Raw genomic sequence first — 22,659 nt, forward strand, 5'->3', positions numbered from 1 at the left:
CTGTTGTAAGTTTAGTTAACCTGTAAGCGATGTTGAACTGTACAACGATCAGCACAGCACGTACAAACTTTATTTGAACAGGGAAAAATAGTAGCGAATATTTCCATACCTTATTGCAAAATTACCGTTAAGACTGCTAATGGTATTAGTGGTATCAAAATACTACTCTATTTGACGTGGTAAAACCTCTATTACCCTGCTGAATTGTCATCAGATAAAGCGTCAACAAGGCAATATTTCGTCATGGAATTTTGAGAAGAGATAATGAGGTTAATCACACCGCACATTTGAAAAATGTTTTTCATGCCTTGGGCATAAATTTCGGAATTTTTCTCGTAATTTAGGCCCTCAGCACAGGGGCACTTTTAAGCTTTTCGAGAAATTACACAATTCTTCTCAAATGTTATAACGTACCTATTCGCAAATTTGAAAAGTGTGTAATTACCTTTTTGCAAATACACACTTTTGGGAAAAATGTGTAATAATTACACACTTTACATAAATACGGAAAAGTGGAATAAATGCAGAAATAAAACCCTTCAAACAAAACTATTTTTCATGCTTCGGGGCCGAAAATGAGGGCAATTTTTCGAATTTTCTCGGGTTTCCGGCCCTCTGCATGAAAACTTACATGTGCACCTGTTTGGGACGGTTGATTTAAGGCACTTTCGCTTGTAAGGCTCACTTCGTTCGGCCTACAATCCGCGAAATTGCCTAAAATCAATCGTCCAAAACAGGTACACAAATAACCATTGTAATGGCCTCAAAAAGAGCAAAATCCGCGGAATATGGTTTTGCTACCACTAATCACGCTAGCGATGTTTTGACCGTATCGAATTTTCCCTCTCTGATCTGACAGAGAATTTGCAGTAATTGTACCGGAAAACACTGTCGGTACTCTTTAACACAAGCCAGATCGAAATATTCCTGTGCAAATAAACGAAACTCTAAATCTGGACATGCTGTTGTTCAACTCTTAACTGACGGTCACACTCGAACATTTCGGAAATTGAATCATTGATGAAATAATTTCTTGTCGAAACTGAGAGAAATCTTGACTGAAATTTCCTTCGGAAACCACTGCCCATGAAACTTGTATACTTTTTCTCTAATCTGGTCTCAGCTTCTGAAAGACTACCTAAGAAAACCTCCTCCCATTCTTCTATAAGTTTGAAAAAATAACATGGCCAATGATTGGCAATTTACTCGCCACTCGAGCGATGAAATAAGAAATAATAAACAAGAAGAAACATTTCTTAGGCTCTATTCCTTAGGATCATCAGCACATAAGCAACGAGAATACTAAAACGATAGTTAGAAAACCGAAGTCACTTTCTAAGTAGTCAGCCAGCCACTTATTTTCCTCTTTCCCACAGTCAGCCAGTCAGCTTTCCTTGCAGAGCAAGACCAACACCGAACGAAAGGAACACCCTTAACAAAATCACGTCCATTTCCCTAAAGTGACCTAAAGATCCGTTTCGTCCCGCTAGTCATAAATACTCACTAAATCTTTTCAAAAAAGCAACATCTTTAGGCCGAACAGCACACCGAGGGACTCGTCAGGGACGACGGTTTCGAGAGCTTTAGGACTCGATGATTTTTTTTACAGTTTTCTGAATTTGTGGTTGGATGTCGATAATCGTCAGAGAATTGCTCATAAAAGATTTTTGGAATCGTTTGTAAATTAAGGACATATCGGCTAAGAGACAAATTAAATATTTACAATCTTTTTCTAACCAAACACTTTTCAGGCGAGTCAGTTTCTGAGAAACTGTTTCTCATCGACCAAATATTTCATGCTGGCTGTCCAATTTTTAAGTGTTGCTTGTTGCTTCAAGTAGACTGTTGGTGATTTTTTTTTCTCTGAAAACGTGTAATTACACATTTTTTGTGCAAACACAAAAGTGTGTAAGATTACACACTTTTTAAAAGTTTTACACACAATGTGTAAATTACACGCTTAAAAAAGCCCGTGCCTCAGCATGAAAAGTTGTATACGCATCTGTTGTGAACGGTATATTTTAGGCAATTTCGCGAGGTGTAGCCCGAACGAAGTGAATCAATAACAATATTCTAATGTTTATGGAGTGCGAAGTCCTGTACTGGTAATACCTCAGCTGAAATGTCTGGAGCCTTTGTGGTGAAAAACGTTGTGTTGACCACATCGGAAAAAAGTACGGTGACGCGCTACGCTCTGACCACAGACATCACTCTAGAAATGAAATTTCCAGCCCTTTGTTACTCGGTGAACAAATCTTTTTTACGCAATAACTCATCAACTGCTTAATTGCATGCACACGTTCACCTACAATGATAAACTATGACTTTGATAAACCTTCCTAATTTGTTTGTCAATCAATGTTACGTTTTAAGCACACATAATTTTCCGCATAGACAAATTCTGTCTAAAATGTCCAAATATAAAGGTCTTCCGCTCATTCACACTATAATTTAGTATTTCTGACGATACGTTTTTTCAAAAGTTGTGGGATCTATGTTGCTTCTGTATATTTATTGAATATATTTTGGATCAGGCTATGTCGCTTTCTCTCTGAAAATAATCCTCATACTGCCTTATATGCCTGGAGTTTCCAGACTCACTCTTTTTAGAGTACATGTACTCTTTTTCGATATTGCAATTACTTTTACCGACTGTGACCAGCCACTATTTCATTGATTGTGTACTCTTTGTATTCTTTTTCTACAGGGAAGTGATATTCTCATACAATTTTCCACATGAGCTGAAAATTCTGACGGATAGCTCATAGCTCATACATTTTGTGTCAAAATTTCTTTTGACCGGCTGGCTTTAAGAGTCAATTCGCCAAAACTTCGAACAGTCGGGATTCAAGCCGACGGCGATGCAAACAAGCTATGGCTCAAATGAATCCTCGTTCAATTCTGAGAATATCATGGAACAACTTTTTTCCCGAAAATTTTTTGTTGGGCTGACATGGCCCTTAGAAAAATTTTCTCCGGAGTTGTCGTGAATACGACCCATCAAATTTTGAAAAATCTTCGAACTTTAAAGTTCCCCAAATAACGTTTTTACGAGCGAATTTCAGTATTTATAGTTTTACGAGATAATAGTCAGTAAAACTATCGTGATACAGCCAGAAGATTAAAGGTGTGCGCCAGTCACTTTTCCTTTGATCGGCGTAATCGTCGGCGTTTGTACTAAATAACTACCTAGAGCAATGAGCTCTTCAGAGGAAATTAGGTAATAGACCAAAGAATCAGATTCTTCAGTTTAAATAAGTCGGCGTGAAGAAAATTTAAGGGCTATAGCAATTACGCCGACAATTTTTAAGCGTTTCCGTAAAAAGTCAAAAAATTGTCGGCGTAATCGCTATAGCCCTTAAATTTTCTTCACGCCGACTTATTTAAACTGAGGAATCTGATTGTTTGGTGTATTACCTATTTTCCTCTGAACAGCTCATCGCTCTGGGTAGCCATTTAGACCCAACGCCGACGGTTACGCCGATCGAAGGAAAAGTTACCGGCGCACACCTCTACAGAAGATGAGCCATAGATCTTTTTTGTAGAGGTCAAACTGTTAAAATGAACCAAAATTCCAAAATTATACCTGACCTGACCTGACCTGACACAATCAAGCCTGGTGCCTTTGCACACGACCAGAAGGATATGAACGTTGGAACTTTGGTAGCACAAAACGTTACCGACAGAACCACCTTTTGATCCTCCAAGTTATATAATGGACGTGAGTCCAAAAATAACAGCGCTGGCCCGCAACTTGACATGTACAACTTAAAACTAACAACAACCACCGTCGCTCGACTTATGGCCGGACTAGCTACTAAATTTGTCTCAATATAGTTGAACATAGTCTTCATTGAAATTACCTGTAATCAGAGGACCTGATTTACCTGAGTCAGTTGCATCTATTCATTCAAGTTAGTACCTTGTTTGCCCATTCGATTTGTCGTCATAATAAAATATGCAAAAAAGTGAAGATTCCAAAATTCCAAAATTATACCTAATCAATTTTTTGAAAATAGTAAATTGAGCTCAAAATTGTTTTTCTGATCTATCCGATAAAGTATCTTCCTACACACAAGGAATTTTGAAAACCGACACATTTGCTGTTTCAGTGTTTTACTTGAGTTTCTGATTCATCCATGCAAAATTCACAAAAAACCAGTAAACTACGAAACAAAAAATGTGTCGGTTTTCAAAATTCCGCGACTGTAAATTCTCAACAGTCAATTTGCCACTTCGATGAATTCATCCAAAACTAATCCACAGTCCAAATACAAAGTTTGCTGCTGATAATTGCACCATAGTGCTGACATGACGATACGATGAAATTATTAACAAAACTCGTGGAACTAATGCTGCTTCTGTTGTTCACCGTACAAATAAACTCAAATCAGGTGATACACTTTTTTCTGAGTAAAAAAATCTTGTGAGCTATAAACCTTATTTGATGCTTCCAGTATATATCCGTTTTCCTTCAAAGGAGCTACGGGACCTGCAACAAAAGGTATTGTAACATTTCAATTGTGTGCCGACCGTTAAATCGTACATCAAAATGGTACTCGATGGATATACATATTCGTCCAGAAGTGCAGCTGGAGGCGACAATCTATGTAATTTTCAGTCTTCTAGTCGATTTTATAAAAACTTTTATCGAATTACAGATCGAATTGATCGCATTCAAAAAATTTAGAACCATATACCGACAGCATATGTTAAAATTAAAGACAGAGATGTGTGCTCAGCTTAAAAACGCGGACCATCCATTCTTTAAGCTACTATGGAAATATGAAATTAATGGAAACGTGTTTGATCCGTGTCCGATTAGCGTATGATTTCAAAATTGAACACAACATGTTATGACAAACGATAACAAAGATGATATTAATATGACTTTTAGGGTCATCGATATGTTAAACCATACGTTCCGTCATACGACCGATTGGTACCAGTAGGGGAATGGAGAGTGGATACCAAGATATCGAAAAATGTAAACGATTCGGAAGTAATTATTGCGACTTGGTCTGAATTTTATGAAGTTAAACCTACGAGTGCTGTAGAGTTCTAAATCGTTAAAAAAGTAAATTATGTTTGGGGTGAATGGTTTAAATACAGAAGAAACAGAATTTTTTATTATTTTTAATGTAAGGTTCCTCTTTTGCACACTTTTGTATCGAAGCCAAAACTTTACATCAAGTTTTTGAATAAAGTACCTTACTTGGCAATGTGGCGAATGGTGGAAATAATACTTCTTGTCACGCTTTTCGTCACTCACTCTAATGGTGAAATGTGCGTTTTTTCGGTACTGCTCACACCAAGATGGCCGCGTCCGAAAAATTAACTTTTATGGCCGTTGATTGCGTCCGTAAAAGTAGCTTTTTCGAACGCAAAAGATGATTCTTAGAATTTCAAAGTAATTTCAGTAATTTATTCTCCCAAATTATAATACAGCGTACACAAAGTCAAGCATTTTGTTTAATTTTGGTAAATATTTATCGTCCAGTTGCTCAGTACTTTGATTTCCAGGTTACTGTTCCGTTTCGGTGACACAGGAATGTTCAAGCACGATGCAACCGTTTGCGACTGCGGCTGAATAACTGTTACTGTATGATTCGCTGAATCCAATTGGCCAGTAACCGAATTCCCAGCAGCAACGTCGACCGAATCCATTTGTCGAATCACCGAATTGAATGGAGCAATTGCATGTACCGAACTGACCGGAGGAACTGTAATATTCGAATTGACTGGTGGAACTGCAATCGCCGAATTCACTCGTGCACCGTCGTCGTCGACATAATTGACTGCCTCAACTACATCCATTTGTCCAACCACCGAATCGACTACAGCAGTGTCGACAGAAATTATGTTGCTCGCAGAAGATGTGGACGCATCACTTACATCAACTGAATTGACTGTTGATGTGGGTCGGATACCCAGGATATGTCCTGCAATTTTTCGTTTGTTGTTGATCGATGTCTCGATATATTTCTCGGCCATGCTTTCGTTCATCCAACCGCAATGTTGCTGATTTTTTAGGTAAAAGGTTTCGAATTACTATCTCAGCCTCCACCTCAACATCGAAAAAGTCGTCTTCGGTCTTGGATCCGCTCATTTTCCTTTTTTTTGCAACACTAAATTATTTTACGTAGCCTTGAGTCGACACTCGAAATTGAACTAGAATGTTCATGCGTCGTTTACGATTATTTGGTTTCTGTGCAACATTGATTTTTACATGACGGCCATTTTTATTTCCGTAGAGTGATTTTCATTTTTATTTAAATTTGTGTTTCGTCCCATTATGATCGTCAGGCGCAAAAAACGTAGTTCGTAACGCGTTATGAAAGCAAAAATTTTCAGGACACGTCGTAAGCTTGAAGTAGAAACAAGGACTTGCGTCACACCTTCACCCTTTATGCTAAAAACAAACGAGACATTGAAAACGTGTTTTTGGTCCTAGTTTCCATTGACAAATGCAGCAATCGTAATTTTCGATAGAGAAATTTCTCACTTTATTTGACAGTTGCGACAATTTCGTCATGAAAACACGGACCAAAACATGTTTTGAATGGCTCGTTTGTTTTCAGCATTAGGGTTTTTTGACTTATATACTGCCAGTAATAGATTGTTATTATATATTATTAAATATTATCCATTCAAGAAAAAATAGAGGTTACCAGTTTCCTTTCTCTAATTACATGAGAACATACTTTACTAGAAAAAGATAAGCCGGAAAAGGAAAAATCAGTCTGCGCGTAGCTTCAATACGCAATTTTAACGATTCAAAGAAGAAACGAAAAAACGTGCCTGCGGGAAAATTTGCTTACTTACGAGGCATGAGTTTGTGTAATGAGCCGAAGACAAGGCATATAATGCCGAGCGGGAGTAATGTAAAGTGTACTTTATGCAACGCAACATCCTAATGCAAAATTTGCAAACTTTAGATGCCTCTGTGGCATTAAACGTTGTATGCAACTCGATGCATAGTACTTTATTAGGCTCACGATGTGTATTATGTCACACGGCCTGCGGCGTCGGAACATAATTACACACCTAGAGCCTAATAGATCACTTTGCACCTCGATTGCATAAATAACTATTACCGCGCGCTGGCATGTGAGATACTATAAACGTTCCGCAATTGTTTGTTTCTCGGGTAATTGGTTCACTGATGGTTCAGTTATCAGTTAATGTTATATTTTCAGTGTATACAATTTTCCACATCGATGAACTTTGTGCAAAATGTTAAAGCATTAAATCATCCGTTGAATTACGCTCTAATTTAGTAGTTCTGGAGATGCGATGAAGCTATTGACAATTTTTTTTGGATTTCTGCTGGTTCTGTTCTTTACAGACTATATAAACTCAGATCAGGTTTCCTTCTCTGTGAAAAAGATTCTCGTAGCTTTATAGCTTATTTGATGTTTTCAGTTTATGGCCGTTTTTCTTCAAAGGTGCACCGGCACCTGCAGTAAAAAGTATTGCAACATTTCATTTCGGTGCCGCCCGCTAAATCGTACATCAAAAATAAGCTCACTAGAAATTCATTTTCACCCAGGAGTAAAACTGGAAGCTCCAGTCAATGTAATTTCGAGCAAGTTAACTACAAACACGATATTACAAAAATTTTTATCGAATTACAGATCGAAATAATTGGATATAAAAAGTTTCGAACCGAATACCGTCAGCATATGCTCAAACTAAAGGCAGAATTTTGTTCTCAACTTAACAATACGAATCATCCTTTTTTCAATCTATTCTGGAAATCGGGATATAATGGGAATATACTTGATGCGTGTCCGCTAAGCGTATGATTGGAAAATTGAAAAACTAGTATAACGAACTATTGAAAGAGAAATTTTGAGTTTTAGGGCCATCGATATGTAAAGCCGCATGTTCCCAAATTCGACCACTTTCCGTTGGTACCAGTAGGAGAGTGGAGAGTAAATTATACTTTATCGAAAAAGATGAACGATTCGGTTGAATTTATTGTCTCAATTGCCGAATTCTATGAAATTAAACCTACAAGTGCTGTAGAGTTCTGAGTCGATTAAAAAAATAAAATGTTGGTGGTGATGGCTATGAATATTTACTTTTTTCATCAGCAGCAAAAAGTTTAGCCGCTGGAGTTTTAGAAGTTAATTCTCCAAGTTCGACGACATTAACAAAACAAGGTCAGTCCGCTATTTATGAGTTCGTTCGATTCGTCGTTGGTTATGGTAACTGTTCGCAGTCACTATCCCACAGAAAGGTTGGTGGTGACAGCATTTAGCATCGAATTGTTGACAAATTCCAGCACGAGCAACAAATTCCGAATTGAAAATCGATCCACTGCAAGGCATTTCGAAACTAGCAAAGGTAGCAAGTTGTTTGGAATGAATTCCTTCGCAATGTAACCCACCATTATTCGACGCAGTGTTTCCCTACGCTGTCAAAACAGAGAAATGATAGCAGATGGTGCTGCACCCAAGGTTCTGAAAGAACAGGGTAAGACACTTCTGAGTTGATCACGAAGGGGTGTGTTCAACAAAAAGCATCTATTTGTCAAAATTTGTGTGTCTCCGTGAGTGTCTTAACCTATTTCTTCAGAACATTGGCTACGCCGGCTTAAATTAATTATGAAAATGAGATGAAACCAACGCACTTCAAGCAAAAGTGATCATAGTTGACAGCTGCCAAATGTAGTAATATTTTGTATGAAATGGTTTTTTACAGTATTTAGAGTACTTCTCATTCTTGAAGTGTGTGTGGCCACTGTGCCCCAATGACCTCGAAACTAGTTAATTTGTATTGTGGGTATAATGCGAGTTCAACGAACTATCAAACATCAAAATCGGTTAAGATTTGGGTGAGGGCTTGCATTTAAAAGTTGTAGTGATATTCGATAATCTCGAACCTGTCATGTTCGTAAGTCCCTGTTTTTTAAATATATTTTTTGGAGTATGGACTTGCGTCATGTGGCGCCATGATATGTCTCATCTAATGTACATGAAAATGGCATAGTCCCAAGAATCGAAGCTGCATTCCTACTCTGAATGTTAATACTAAGCCTCTGTGTTAGTTACGCTGTTGATCTTTTTTTCAAAATGTCGATAAAAACGATTTTCCATTTATTGGCCAAAAAATGGGGTTCTCGAATTTATCTAGAAAAGTTATTATTTCTGGCTACCCTAATTATTGACAGACTCCACAAAAAAAAAACTACTTTTATGGTCACATCTCCCTAAGATTTTGGGCTATCGAGTAAATAAATCAACAAGCAAAACACTCTTGTTTGTATGAGTGGACCAGCTGAAAAACACTTGATACAAAATGAGTCACTTATTACAAAGTCGTCGGATGTATATTATACATTGTATGAAGATCGGAAAGTCTTCGATTACATTTTGAAATTCATATTTTCGAATATATTCGCAATAGCGTAAACTCAAAGACTCATCCATAACATAACAGTGTATAAATATTCATCAGAAAATCCAAAAAAGAACTCACCAAATCTGTTGCATTACACTGGAGCTTTTCACCACAAACAAGAGACGGTGAGAGAGAAATGGGTGCAAACAAGTCAAAGTTTTCAAGACTGGAAGAAGAAAAACACATTCGTTGTACAATCGTGACCTAGACCGAAGAAAGTTAGAGACGTTTTGTGTATACGATTCGAGGTGTGTATTATATAAAAGACACAGCGACTATACGAATTACGGTTACTCTTGATCGACGGCTTTCGGTGTTGTGTTGAGAGTTCATGTTTTTTTGGTGTGTCGGTCGTTTGTTAAGTAATTACTAAGAGGAAGACGTAAAAAGAGTTCAATTTTGACTCGAAATTTTTGTGTTTGAAAAAGTGAGATTTGAAAAAGTTTTCATTTCAATTTTAATTGCGTTGCTGGGCTCTGAATTCATTTAGTTTGAAATAATGTAAAGTTGTACTGGAACAGTTCATTGTACCAGTAATTAAATTTGTTTCTTTCTTTTCTGTCTGCGCAACCATTAAATTTTACCAATTTTGATGACACCAAGAAAGTATTTAAAATTTTTATTAAATTTCAATTAGTGTCAGCTGGGTATATGTGTGGACTTATTTTTTGTGTCATCGCTTCCGTAAGCAGATTTTTTTTAAATGTATGAAACCGTTATAAAGTCCATGTGTCATGTGTCGTGTGAGGAGATAGTGTTTATATTGATATTTTAAAAGAATTAATGATGCAGAGCATGCGTCGCAAAGTACCTCTGTTCTGTATTATGTCTGTTGAGGTTACTGCTTACGACCAATTGGCTTAGATGTGCAAGCAAATATTTTTACTGGATATTTGTTTCAATTTTATTGAAATTCAACTGGGTCATTATTCAATGTGGTTCAGGCCTTACGAGGTATCTGTTGAATAGTTAGCGATAGAGATGTTACATTTCACTCCTCATTTTCATCGTTTCCGGTTCGTACCTCGAAATGTGAACTTTCCCACCGTCTCAGATAGAAATGGAGTTGATTTTTCACGATGTATCTCAACTCATCAAATTTTGGAGAATTGTCGAACTTTAAAGTTCCCAAAATACCGTTTCGGTTTTTTCGAGGTTTTTCACTTGTTGCGGCGGCTGAGTGGGCCGAACATCGGCCTTTGTTGGTCAATAATATTCAGCTCATTGACCTTCATAAACGTGCACAGTTTGACATTATTCACATTTCGCATGTTGGAGTAATTGATAAAAAACGATTTTCGCGACCACTTCGGATAATTTTTTTCAGCCCAACAAAATTTTTCCGGGAAAAACGTTATTCCACGATATTTTCAGAATTGAACGACGATTCATTTGAGCTATACCTTGATCGGATCTCCGTCTGCTTGAATCCCGATTCCATATAAGCTGTTCGAAGTTTTAGCGAATTGACTCTTAATAATAAATTTAGCTTTCGATTTGAATTTCCTCACAACGTCTTTGACTCTTCTACATTATTAGAGGAGATAACGTTTTATGAACGTTGCTCTAAGAAAAGTTTTTTGGTTTGAGGGTTTTGAGCTACTTCAAAATGAAAATTCGTTCATCAAGATGCCATGATAATTCAACTGAATCTAGTACTTCGATTTCGATAAATGTTATGTACATGAATGTAACCGAAGTTTCCGAAAAGTTTAGGGATTTTATTTATGACAAAGTTTGAAAGCTTTTAACCGCAGATTCATTCGATTGCAATCTCTATTTCAATTAAACTGAATAAATAGTTGATATCGTCCAGCCAAAAGATAAAAATATTTGCAAATTTGTTCAGAAAACATTGCCGCCGCACCGCAATATTACCCAATTTTTGTATGTATAACGAATAAGCATTTTATGCCATACTTTAAAATAAACAAAGTGGCTGCAAGCGATTGTTGTGGTTTCGTTGACAAAACAAAATTTGATATTTAACAACCATTCGAATCGATATGGCCATTATTTAACCGCTTTTTACACACATATGACTCAAATTAACAAATAAAATGCAAATAGAAATGAAAGCTTTCCACAAATATTATACCAAAATAAAGTGATGTTCACTTACAGCACAAATATTAATTCGTCATAATTTTTACAGCATATTATATCCGATTTGTGTTCGTAATAATAATGACCTAAGGTGGAAAAATTAAAAGAGAAGTTATTGAACGAAGGAGAGACAACTCTCTAATAATTGAGACAGAACCAATAAATAATTGAATATTGAAAAGTGAAAACATTGATGACAATCAAATTTAATAAAATCAACCAAAGAAGCAGAAATCTTAATAAATCGTTTCCAAGATGAAATATATTGTGATTGCGATTATATTCACCGTTGCAGGTATTACAGCTGAACAACGTAAGTATCATCGATTCTGAATTTTCTATGTTAGGAAACAGCAAACATATCACCATGTAGTTTCCAAATCTGCTACTTCTGTTATTTACAGTTGAGAGATTATTTTAGATGACTTAACGAAATTCCACTCGACCGCTTTCGAATGTTTTTGCTAGTGTTTTTTTCTCGTGGGTCTGCGTCTTCGAAAATCTTCAGCTGACGTAATTTATAGATATGTCCATGCTATAATAGCAAAGAAAAATTTCCTACGACTTCAGTGGTCACTTTTTCTAACCATGAGAGTTACCTGAGATTAAAGACCCCGACAAAAAATAGTTCGAGAAGACGCGTACCTTGATCAAGATCATTGCTCAAACTTGACGAACTTGACGAACGAACGAAAAAAAAGTAGAAAGAGTGGATATATAAGACTGAATTCGTTAAACAAAAATATTTCATATGAAATCGACCTTTCAGTTTTACTTAGACAAGTTACACTTCCACAATTTCTTTAATGACCAACAATTTTCAGTAGAGAAAAATTCTTTGTACAAAAATTCTTCTACCTATTCGTTATGGTTAGCTGCACAAATGTTATCATATAAATAGATTCTACAAACTTGATGTTTGTTAACACTTTTTCTTTTGTGATACAACACGTTTGTGGTCCAGACGCTAGACGCTATTCAGCCAAGCGAACAATCAAGAAATCTCTGACCTGAGTTCGTATCAATGTGTGAAAATGAGTTGTTACACGAAGTTATTATGATGTACGAGAACGTGTACGTACATAGAATTTCAGTTCTTTTCAACTAAACTTATGAATAGGTACTATATTCATTGTAGAGATGTGCGGGCCGACCTATTTTCGAAACCCGACCCAGCCCGGCCCAGACCAATTTTTAATGCCCGAGCCCGACCCGACCCGAGAATTTTGTAGTAAAGCCCGGCCCGGCCCGACTCGGCCCGTATTTTTTTTGCTGAGCGAAAACACCTGAAATTGACGCGCCTAACAAGTGGAAATCGTTCGGTTACTTATCGTTATAATAATGTAGTCTCACAAATCTATCGAACACTTGAAAGTAAGCTTACGCTCGGACTGCATTGCAATTTTTCTTTAAATTTTTCGTTAAGTTTTCACTTTTTTTTCAAAGACGAACAAAGTCGGGCCAGCCCGAATCTTTGTTTTTGAAACCCGAGCCCGCCCGAGCCCGACTAATTTTTAAAACCCGGACCCAAGCCCGGTCGGGCCGGGCTGGGCCGGGTCGGGTAGGTGAATTTCGGGCGGCCCGCACATCTCTAATTCAATGTTGTCAATGCAATCCATAATGCGCTTCGATAATAGTTTATTGAATTTCATCGGCAATTGTATAAATTGATGTATCACAAATTAGACCGAGAGCACACATGCCTTCATGCCTTCATTAGGCTACAGTTGAAACAAATGGTAAATAAGAAAATCATTTTCATTCATGCGGCGTGAATAACCTTTTTTCTCCTCTCAAATGTGGTAAGAAGATGGCGATCTGTTGACGCTCTCTCTCTTTCTCTCTCTCTCTCTCTATCTCTGATGAGAATTCATGTGAGAAAATTTTTGTTTTCTCACCTCTTGTGAGGAAGAGTTTTTTCTCTTTGTAAATGTCACTTTGTTTTGATTTTAAAAAATGGTGTAACAAATTGAAGTGTTTGTTTCATGGATAAAAACAGTTATTCACGCCACGTACAGATGAATAATTATATGTTCACATCGGAAAGAAATAGTAAATTCCAACTTTCGCTCTTGGTAAGCAAATAACCGTTGTCCTAAGACATTTATCCTTTCAAACACTTGGAGCATCATATGAGGGAAAGGAAATGTAAAACATTTGGAGCCAAATAAAGAATGAGAAAATCCGAAAATCAGACTTGTCAGGAACGGCTCACCATTCTACAAAAATGCTACATTTCAATTACATCCTTTTTTCGGCACCAATACAGTGAACGACATCTCAAATGTCTGATTGTCAAATTTTTCTGAGAATTTTTTTGTGTCATTGCAAATTCACAATGACATTCTCTGAAAAAAATGACAGTGAGACATTTGAGATGTCGTTCACTGTACCTTTAATTTCGCATTAATTTGGATTTTCTGCTGTGTCTGACGACTGAGATACAAACTAGAACTGGACCTTCTCTCGTAAGACACGTCTTAGCGCTTAAAAATAAAATTCGTAGAGCAAATGATTTTCGTATCGGATATTGTAACAATTTGGGATATGTTTCAAACCATGTCCTTTGGTCTTCTCGGCTTAAACCACATTCCGTTTTACTTATTATAATGGAAAATGTTCTTACCAATTTTTGCAGCATACTACCTATCAAGATGTGCCCGGGACGATCCAGAAATAAATACATGCATAAAGAACACGGCAAATCGGTTAGCGAAATTTTTGCGACAAGGTGTTCCTGAGCTTGAAATCTATGAGGTTTGTTTGTTTCGCATTCATTTTCAATTTTATAATCATCAATTCGCTGTCAAACACAGACAGTGGGTATACAAGAAACAATACAAACTTTTCTTTGTTAATTGAACAATAAACTATTGATAGTTGGCAGTGTGAGTAATAAGCCGGTGATTCTCCTACTCCAATCAAAAGAATCAATGAATAGAACAGGAAATAAGCAAATCAATTGACTCATACATACAGACTCACAATAAAGAACAAATAAAACAAAAACTCTGAAATCGAAAATATTGAAAAAACAAAAACGAAAAACTTATTTTATTCAGGTTGAGCCAGTTCTTATTGATGAAATTGGAATATCATTGGGTAGCGGACCTGACGGCTATCGTGCAAGTTTTCGTAATATTGAAGCGTATGGTGTCAGCAATTTAACTGTGTCAAATGTTAAGTAAGTTAAGAATGAATATCAAAAGAAAGACAAATATGAAATGAGATTTATCGTTCTTGGAATCTAAGTCTACTTCCAATAAAAACCCGCCAACAAAAAGATAAAACCCAAACGACGCCGAATAATAAGAATTTTCATTCAAAGATCATTCTTCTTTGTTACAATTTTTTTTTTTTTTAAATAAATTAAGATGCACCAACCAGTTATAAAAGTTCATTGATCGACTTTTCGCAGCTTTACACCAGTAAACAAACCATTCTCCATTCCTTTCTAGATCAGATATTGAAACACATCAGTACCAATTGACATTCGAAATACCCAAAATAAGTGTAAAAGCTCAATATCGTTCGTCTGGTGTATTGATTCTTGTCCGAGCTTCTGGTGCTGGTGACTATTGGGGCGAATATCGTAAGTGATGCACGATCAGTTTGTTCACGGACTTAAACCATTTGTCTGTTATTCATTGTTTGATTGTTCATAGAGGGCGTGCGGGCTAAAGCTTACTTTAAAGCTATTCCGGAACTGGATGAAGTAAGCGGACTAACATTTTTGACCGTTGATAAAGTCAAGATTGACTTCAGTGTTAAGGACATTACTATGGGAGTGGATAATGTAGCGAACGGAAATACTGTTATACGTAAGAAGTGCGATGGTTCATTTTAATATTTTTTTTCTCATTTGTTCTTCTTTCCAACCACAGAAGCTGCGTTGAATTTATTCATCAACAGCAATGCCCAGGAACTATTAAAGGAAATGAAACCGGCTCTTCGTGACAAATTGACATTGGTTTTGCGTAATTTCGTGGACAGACTATTTGAGAAGATTCCCGTTGAACAACTGTTGGAATAGAAGATAGAATTTATCGTTAATTTATTTAAATAAGTTTTGTATAATTAATAATTTATTACCCTTTAAAATACAGTGTGTACATGATTGTCAATAAAAAGAACCTTGTTGTCGGCTAATAATAATAAACTGAATAAAAAGTGGAATTTAATTGGACAATTGATTCTGCCGTTCAACGCAAAATGGAAAGGAACGTTCTGACTACAGATTCTAAACGAATTACGATGAATGCACGTGTAGTTGCTACTTTTTATGGATCTTAAGTGCATCTTCGACCGATATAATTGTGCTCAAATATAGTAATAACGAGTTAGTGAGACACCGTAACACAAGTAGGGATGGGAGACGTTCAAAATTATCGATAGTATCAATCGAAAGAAATGATCGATAATCGATTAATCATATCGTTATCGATAATTTGATAATTATCGATAATTATCAAAATATCGAAATTCGATAATTATCAAAATATCAATAATTATCGATATTTTTTTGATAATTATCGATTATCGATAATCGATCATTATCGATAATCATTATCATTATCACCCATGCCTAAACACAAGTCTCCAACTACGATTTTCAGGATTCTTTTGTGTGTCGGAAATGGAACCACATGGAACATTAAAATGCTGAATTTCTAGAACTGGGAAGATGTTGGACCATGTGGAGTGATGGAATTACAGGAACCACCTCCATAATACTAAAAAACCAGAAGTGAACCCAAAAAACAGCCATAAGTCCTTAAAATCCCAGAATTTTATAGATGGGAGTGGTGGTGAAGATTTTTTTTTAATTCTTCTTGATTTGGCCTCAGGGTATGAGAAGTTCCTATAAGATATCTCTGAAACAAAAACCATATTTTTTGTAACTTCCAACCATGTTCTTAGCTGTAGCTCCTCAGTGTAATGATCCACTTTATCAAGTTTTTTTTATACTCAATGATCTCCACAATCGCCTCTGCCCGACCTAAGCTGTAAACACACACTTGGAAAGTTATCGGGATGGGAAAATGTTCAGTCTTCATTTACTGATATTTAGGAATTTTGAGAACAAATTTGTTCTGGAAAAGTGATTTCTCCATTTTCCAGATGATCCGACTATCCGAAATAATGAATTGTAGAAAAATATTGAAGCGATACAGATTTTCTTTCCAATTACCAAGTGACAAATGTTTATTGAACGCACAACTAATCGTTTAACTATCACCTGTTGCTATAAATATATAAAAAAAAATTCTATTACAAATTAATGTAAATAATCACAGAAATTTACAAAATTAAAAAAAAAACATAATGTTTCTCTAGCATTCTTATAACATTCAATTACCTTACTTAGTTACTCGATTGCACACGCTCGAGCTGAATTGAAGCTAATTAAATGGATTATCATTATCGGAGAAGACTATATTTTCAGCAAATTAAAATAATTATTTTAAAGCCTAACCTTAACATTGTTGAATAAATTACAATACACCTGACGTCACAGCCAGTGACCCAAAAGGTGCAGAGGAAGTGCTTATGGTTTTTCGGATGATACAAATACTCTTATATTTACTGAAAACTTTCATAATATAGCACCATAAAACACATAACGATGAAGTTATTGTCAAGACTAAGACGAGACCTATCATGAGAAAGTGATAGAAAATGTGGTGAGAAAACAATTACTTTCTGCAGCTGCTATTTACCTACATTTATTTACGTTCTATTTTCTACTCGATGTAGAATCATCTTTTCTGTGAATATAATGCATCTTATTTGAAGTGTAAATACAATAAAAATACTTCATCCAGAACCAGAATGAAAATTCAAATTTAATTTTCCATTTTAAAAAACATTGAGAAAGCTGATTGATATTGTAAGAATTAGCATAGAAGCGTTTTTACAAAGTTTTGTGTTTACTCAAATTCAATAAAATTATGCGAATTTTCTGCTTTTATGAATAAAGCCATAGCACTTCTCCTAGCATGAAGATAGAAAATATCTGGAGGCTAATGAATAATAACAGCCGACTCTATGTTTAATTTGTGAAGATAAATGACTAGCTATCGTTGTTTGCGTTCAAACTACTATACAAACAACCTGAAGCGGTAAGGCCTTAAAATTTAACGCTTGCTTCAGTGTTAATGCTACAAACGGTGCTATGATATCCTTTTAACTTGGGTTTTTTTTTGTATGATTTTAAATGTTTGAAGCATTTTATTAACTAAAAAAACGGCTGATTTTCCCATTATTTCCATATTTTATGGATAATGGATTCTATCTATAAAGTAATAACAATTGGATTTAATGTCGATCTTTTTTATTTTTTCAATATATTCAATACTTGCGTCAACATGCTTTTCTTAAATTCTCATTTCAATTTATAATTTTTTTTACTGTAATAAATACAAAATTTACTGTTTTGCACACGTTAATACTGCCACTATAATATCTAAGCTGTTCTGGCTGTGTCCTCTCATTTCGCATGTTATTCAAATGGCAAATGAGTAAAATCTGTGTGAACAGCATTGATACAAAATCGGCAGTATTTACGTGTGCAAAGCAGTATATTGTCTTAAGCTTCAAAAAATGTGAATCTGGAAAATGTGGAAAGCAACTGATACAATTTTAGGTGACACATTTCTGCGCCTGGTGTTCTTGCTTTTAGCTGTGACATCCTATGTATCATTCACTGTTCGTCAATGCATGCTATCAACGCACTGTCTAGCACCGAAGCTGACTTTGATGTCACTCGATCACTAATTGAGTGATGTCAAAGTCAGCTTCGGTGCTAGACAATGCGTTGATGCTGTACGTATTATACATTGCACATAATCTTATTTGACAAAATTATAGAAATGACTTTTCGTGTAATTATTAACCTAACACAACAACATAAGAAATATCCCTTGTGTGAGGTCAAAAATGAGATGTCATTTCCATTGTTTACTAGATTCAAATTGAAATTAAACTTTATGTGATACGGAAAAAAAATGGGACTCATATGAAATATGCATTTACATTACCTAATCACGTAGAGCACTGTGCGTATGTACGGTGTTTCAAATTTGTATTTTGACGAGTCGGAATACAGCCCTCCCCTTCAAGTCGGGACATAACGTCCCCACTCGTCAAAATAAAAATTTGGAAACTGGCACGTAATGTACCATTTCATGCGATGCTGCAAAAATGAAGACATTTTCAAGTTTTTCTCAGGTTGACATTCTTCTGCATATAAAGTTTTATAAATTTCTGTTTTAGACAATTAATTTGAGGCAATATTTAGTACATTGCTTATTAACCGTTAAATTTACGGATCGGGGCGTAGCCGAGGTCGGTAAACACACAAGAAGTACCATTTCCATCATTTGTCCCATTGCCAAGTATTTTTGTTTTTTAAACTTGAGGTAAAGTTTTAGATCCGTACAGTAAAGTTAACTTTACCTGACATTTTCGAATAAAATTACCTTAACCAAATCAATCCAAAACAGATATGTAAATAACTGCCGTATAAGCACTCATTTCGCTTGCATATGCAAATGTTTTCAAAGTGAAATGAAACGCTGTACCTCTTAGTATAAGTTACTGTGTACCGACAAATTTCATTTTACTCAAAAACGGGAAGTAAAGTTGATTTTACTTGATGGTGGCGAGACTTTAGCTTAAGTTTCTGAGAAAACCATTATTCTAATAAATGGGACAAATGTTGGAAATGGCTTTTTGTGTGTTCACTGATCTCGGCCTCGTCTCGGCTTTACACAAGAAGTATCATTTTTATCATTTGTTTCTTTGATAAGTAATGTACTGTTACTTAATATGCAACAGCTCGTATATCCCGTTTCATGTCATGTTTAACGGAATGGAATGGGAAAATCAATATACGTCTGAAAAGCGTTACAGTAAAGTATTAGAACGACTTCAGGTATTCACATACAGCAACGATGAATTAAAGGGATTCCATTTTATAGACTTACTACAGTATATAAGCAAGAAAATAGTGTTCAATTAACAATGCTGTAGACTTGTCAGCGCTTTAATTTCTTTTTGTTTGTTCTCTGCTGAGATCAGTCAGAGTCGTTAATTGTTTAAATTTATTATTTACAATTTATAACAATTTTATGTTATGCAAAATCGATTATAATCTAAGAATAATTTAATTAAAAGTCAGCTAGACAAACCATTACATAGCTATAAACTGATCGATTATTCGGTTAATCGATAATAATAGAGAGATTGTGCAATGTGCAATGTCAGGACAGTAAACTGAAAAATTGAAGGTATCTTTTCTCTGTACATATACATCTATCTATAACGTGGCCTACGATGTGTAAAGGCTGGCATACACAATTAGGCCTAAGACGATGATCAAATGAGGAACTCATTAGACAGCAGTCATTTTTGCACAAACTACCAATAATAAATCCGTTCATAGTGAGCGAATAATTTATTACTTTGTTTTACTTAGATTTATGACAAAACTGAAATTACGACTTTATCACTAACAATTACTTGATCATCACGTTTTAGTGTTGGAATAATACAAGAATCACTTTTGCTAATATAATTTGTAATTGTGATGCTCACCTATTCAAACAATTCATTTAAATCCATTTGTCATAAAAATGAGCAAAGATACAAAGTAAGGCCCAAGTATTTACCAAATGAGAAAAGGAACATACAGCTCTGAATTTTTTTATTAAAATAATTTTTGACCGTTAAAAATTTCAATTTTGTATGAAAATTTAAATTTGTTTTTGTTGTTATGTTGGATTTCCATACAAGCCTGTCTGTCAAAATTATTTTTATAAAAAAATTCAGCTGTACGTCATACATAAGACTGATCCCGTAAGGTGGCGAGGACACGGGCGTGTATGGGTTCGTTGGAAAGATGATGTCGAGTACTACCGGGGCAAATATTACCTTCAAAAAATTTGATGAAAATGGAAATTTTCATAAGCTGATCAGTTTTCTCAGAGCTGGTCAAACGACTAACCAAAACTAATTTTTATTTAAAGCTAACAAACTCGTGGTCGTTATTGCAATCCTATATTTTTCAGAAATTTCTTTGGCAATAAACTGAAGAATAAATTCTCTCTAGTTGTTACTCAATATTTTGATATTTTTTTCTGAGATAAAATTTAAACCTAACGATACGTCTGATAGCATAGAACAATGTAACGTCCTTCAAGAGCATCTTATTAAATTAAATGAACCAATAGTTTTGACAAAATTGTATATTTTTTGACAATTACATTCAATTTTCAATAAGAAAACGAACGCTAAACCAACAAACCATATTTTATTTTATTGAATGGTGTATGCTTTTGTTTACACGCGATACTCGATGAATGTGACAAAAACATGCTAGTACGTTAGTAAACAAGCGTGACGCAAGTCCACTACTGCGAAAAAAAAATCTTAGAAATTTTGATGGAGTAAGGAACATATTTGTACACCTAAATCAGGGCATCCGTGGGAGTACAACTAGCTATCACACGTCAAAGTCTGTTGTCGGACGAGATATCAATCAATTTTTTTTTTAGTTTTGAATGAAAAATATAGTAAAGAATGGAGGTTTGGTACAAGTATGAAAACGGTGTTCCAATGGTGGTTTTTAAATTTTGTGATTCGAGTGGATTTCTCTAGTATCTCTGAACTTCCATCAGGTTTTCAGATGAATTTCAGATGATGGGTCCCAGATTTTGTGCTATACAAACGGCAGTCTGACGGTTCAAAGAGTAAAAGGTGACTCAAGGCCTTGTATATTTACTTAAAAAATAACTGATATCGCTTGGAGTGACATATCCTGTGTATGAGCGCATAAATTTTAATAACGAAAATTTTACTCAAAAAAATGCATCACAATATGAGGAAACCTTACCAATTTAAGGAAAATTATCATGTCCGGAGCGATAGCGGAGGACTTGACGCAGTCTAACTTCCAAAAAAAGAACGAAGAAATTTTTTTGAGACGCGGCAACTATATATAGTCGAACATTTCAGTTTCTACCCTTTGGTTTATATCACCACAAAACATATTCTATCATATTCTCGCTTCAATTACGAGCAAAACGAGCTATCACTCGACTATGTAGGTTTAAAACTGCCGGAGATACATCGTTTTGAAATTGGTCACTTTTCATACAAAATACACCAAATTGACTTTTCCCAAACAATCAAAATCTTTCAACTTACTCTGTATGTTTCTATCTATCTATCTATCTATCGACGGTCGATCTCGGAAACTAGTCAGCCAATCTCCATGAAATTTTGCAGAAACCTCAGGGTGGGCAAAAAAATGAAAATGTGATACGCCATTACCTCAGGAAAAACCAGAATTTTGTTTTATTGGCCTCGAAGTGGTTTCTGAGTGAGATTTTCGAGGGTCGGGAACGCGTTTTCGGCTGTAGCTTAGCTGTATTGAAACCTACTGAGGCGTGCGACCCATCAAATGAAAGGTATTCGTAACACGATTCGAACAAAAAAAATAATTAAAAAAATCGGGGCAGATTCGTTTGAGCTAGAGTGATTAGAGTGACCAAATTTTGAGCTACTCGAGCGTAGGATGAAAGGATTAATATTTTTTTGGGTTATGAGAGATAGAGAATTACTTTCTTCGGCAAAGTCTCAGAGTTTTACGAGTAGAACAGAGGGGCATATGTGAAAAATGTCGAAAGTTGGAAATGGGTGGGTCAATTATGTTTTTAGAGGTATTTCTTGAATGGTGTCAGATAGAGAGTTACTTTCTTCGGCAAAGTCTCAGAGTTTTACGAGTAGAACAGAGGGGCATATGTGAAAAATGTCGAAAGTTGGAAATGGGTGGGTCAATTGGGGTTTTGGAGATATTTCTAGAATGGTGGCAGATAGAGAATTACTTTCTTCGTCAAATTTTCGAATTTCGTCCAATTTTCGAATATTGTCAAATTTTCGATTTTCGTCAAATTTTTGAATTTCGTCAAATTTTTGAATTTCGTCAAATTTTTGAATTTCGTCAAATTTTTGAATATCGTCAAATTTTCGATTTTCGTTAAATTTTCGATTTTCGTCAAATTTTCGAATTTCGTCCAATTTTCGAATTTTGTCAAATTTCCGATTTTTGTCAAATTTTCGAATTTCGTCAAATTTTCGAAT

General features: G+C 35.5%; 1 protein-coding gene and 2 long non-coding RNA genes across 3 annotated transcripts; all 3 read left to right on the plus strand.

The window, feature by feature from the left end:
* Positions 1 to 4,248: 4,248 nt before the first annotated feature.
* On the plus strand, positions 4,249 to 5,214 carry LOC119074732. Its single transcript, XR_005087235.1, has 3 exons — positions 4,249 to 4,394; positions 4,458 to 4,826; positions 4,898 to 5,214. It is a non-coding gene; the product is annotated as an uncharacterized LOC119074732 (long non-coding RNA).
* A 2,007-nt stretch (positions 5,215 to 7,221) lies between these two features.
* Positions 7,222 to 8,060, plus strand: LOC119074736. Its single transcript, XR_005087238.1, has 3 exons — positions 7,222 to 7,578; positions 7,638 to 7,802; positions 7,866 to 8,060. It is a non-coding gene; the product is annotated as an uncharacterized LOC119074736 (long non-coding RNA).
* Positions 8,061 to 9,680: 1,620 nt separating this feature from the next.
* On the plus strand, positions 9,681 to 15,690 carry LOC119074676. The gene is made up of 7 exons (XM_037180960.1): positions 9,681 to 9,835; positions 11,564 to 11,827; positions 14,153 to 14,271; positions 14,577 to 14,698; positions 14,973 to 15,106; positions 15,180 to 15,335; positions 15,399 to 15,690. The coding sequence occupies exons 2-7, from the start codon at positions 11,770 to 11,772 to the stop codon at positions 15,545 to 15,547; spliced, it is 738 nt and encodes a 245-aa protein (XP_037036855.1). The 5' UTR covers positions 9,681 to 9,835; positions 11,564 to 11,769; the 3' UTR covers positions 15,548 to 15,690.
* Positions 15,691 to 22,659: the final 6,969 nt, after the last annotated feature.

The sequence above is a fragment of the Bradysia coprophila genome, unplaced genomic scaffold (genome assembly GCF_014529535.1).
Source record: "Bradysia coprophila strain Holo2 unplaced genomic scaffold, BU_Bcop_v1 contig_151, whole genome shotgun sequence".
Classification (NCBI taxonomy): Eukaryota; Metazoa; Arthropoda; class Insecta; order Diptera; family Sciaridae; genus Bradysia; species Bradysia coprophila.

What these genes read in the sequence shown, in the direction of transcription:
- LOC119074676 (XM_037180960.1), top strand. Translation starts at nt 11,770, where the DNA reads ATGAAATATATTGTGATTGCGATTATATTCACCGTTGCAGGTATTACA. An exon ending in CTGAGCTTGAAATCTATGAG is followed by an intron (nt 14,272 to 14,576) that starts GTTTGTTTGTTT and finishes TATTTTATTCAG; the next exon opens with GTTGAGCCAGTTCTTATTGA. An exon ending in TGACTATTGGGGCGAATATC is followed by an intron (nt 15,107 to 15,179) that starts GTAAGTGATGCA and finishes GATTGTTCATAG; the next exon opens with AGGGCGTGCGGGCTAAAGCT.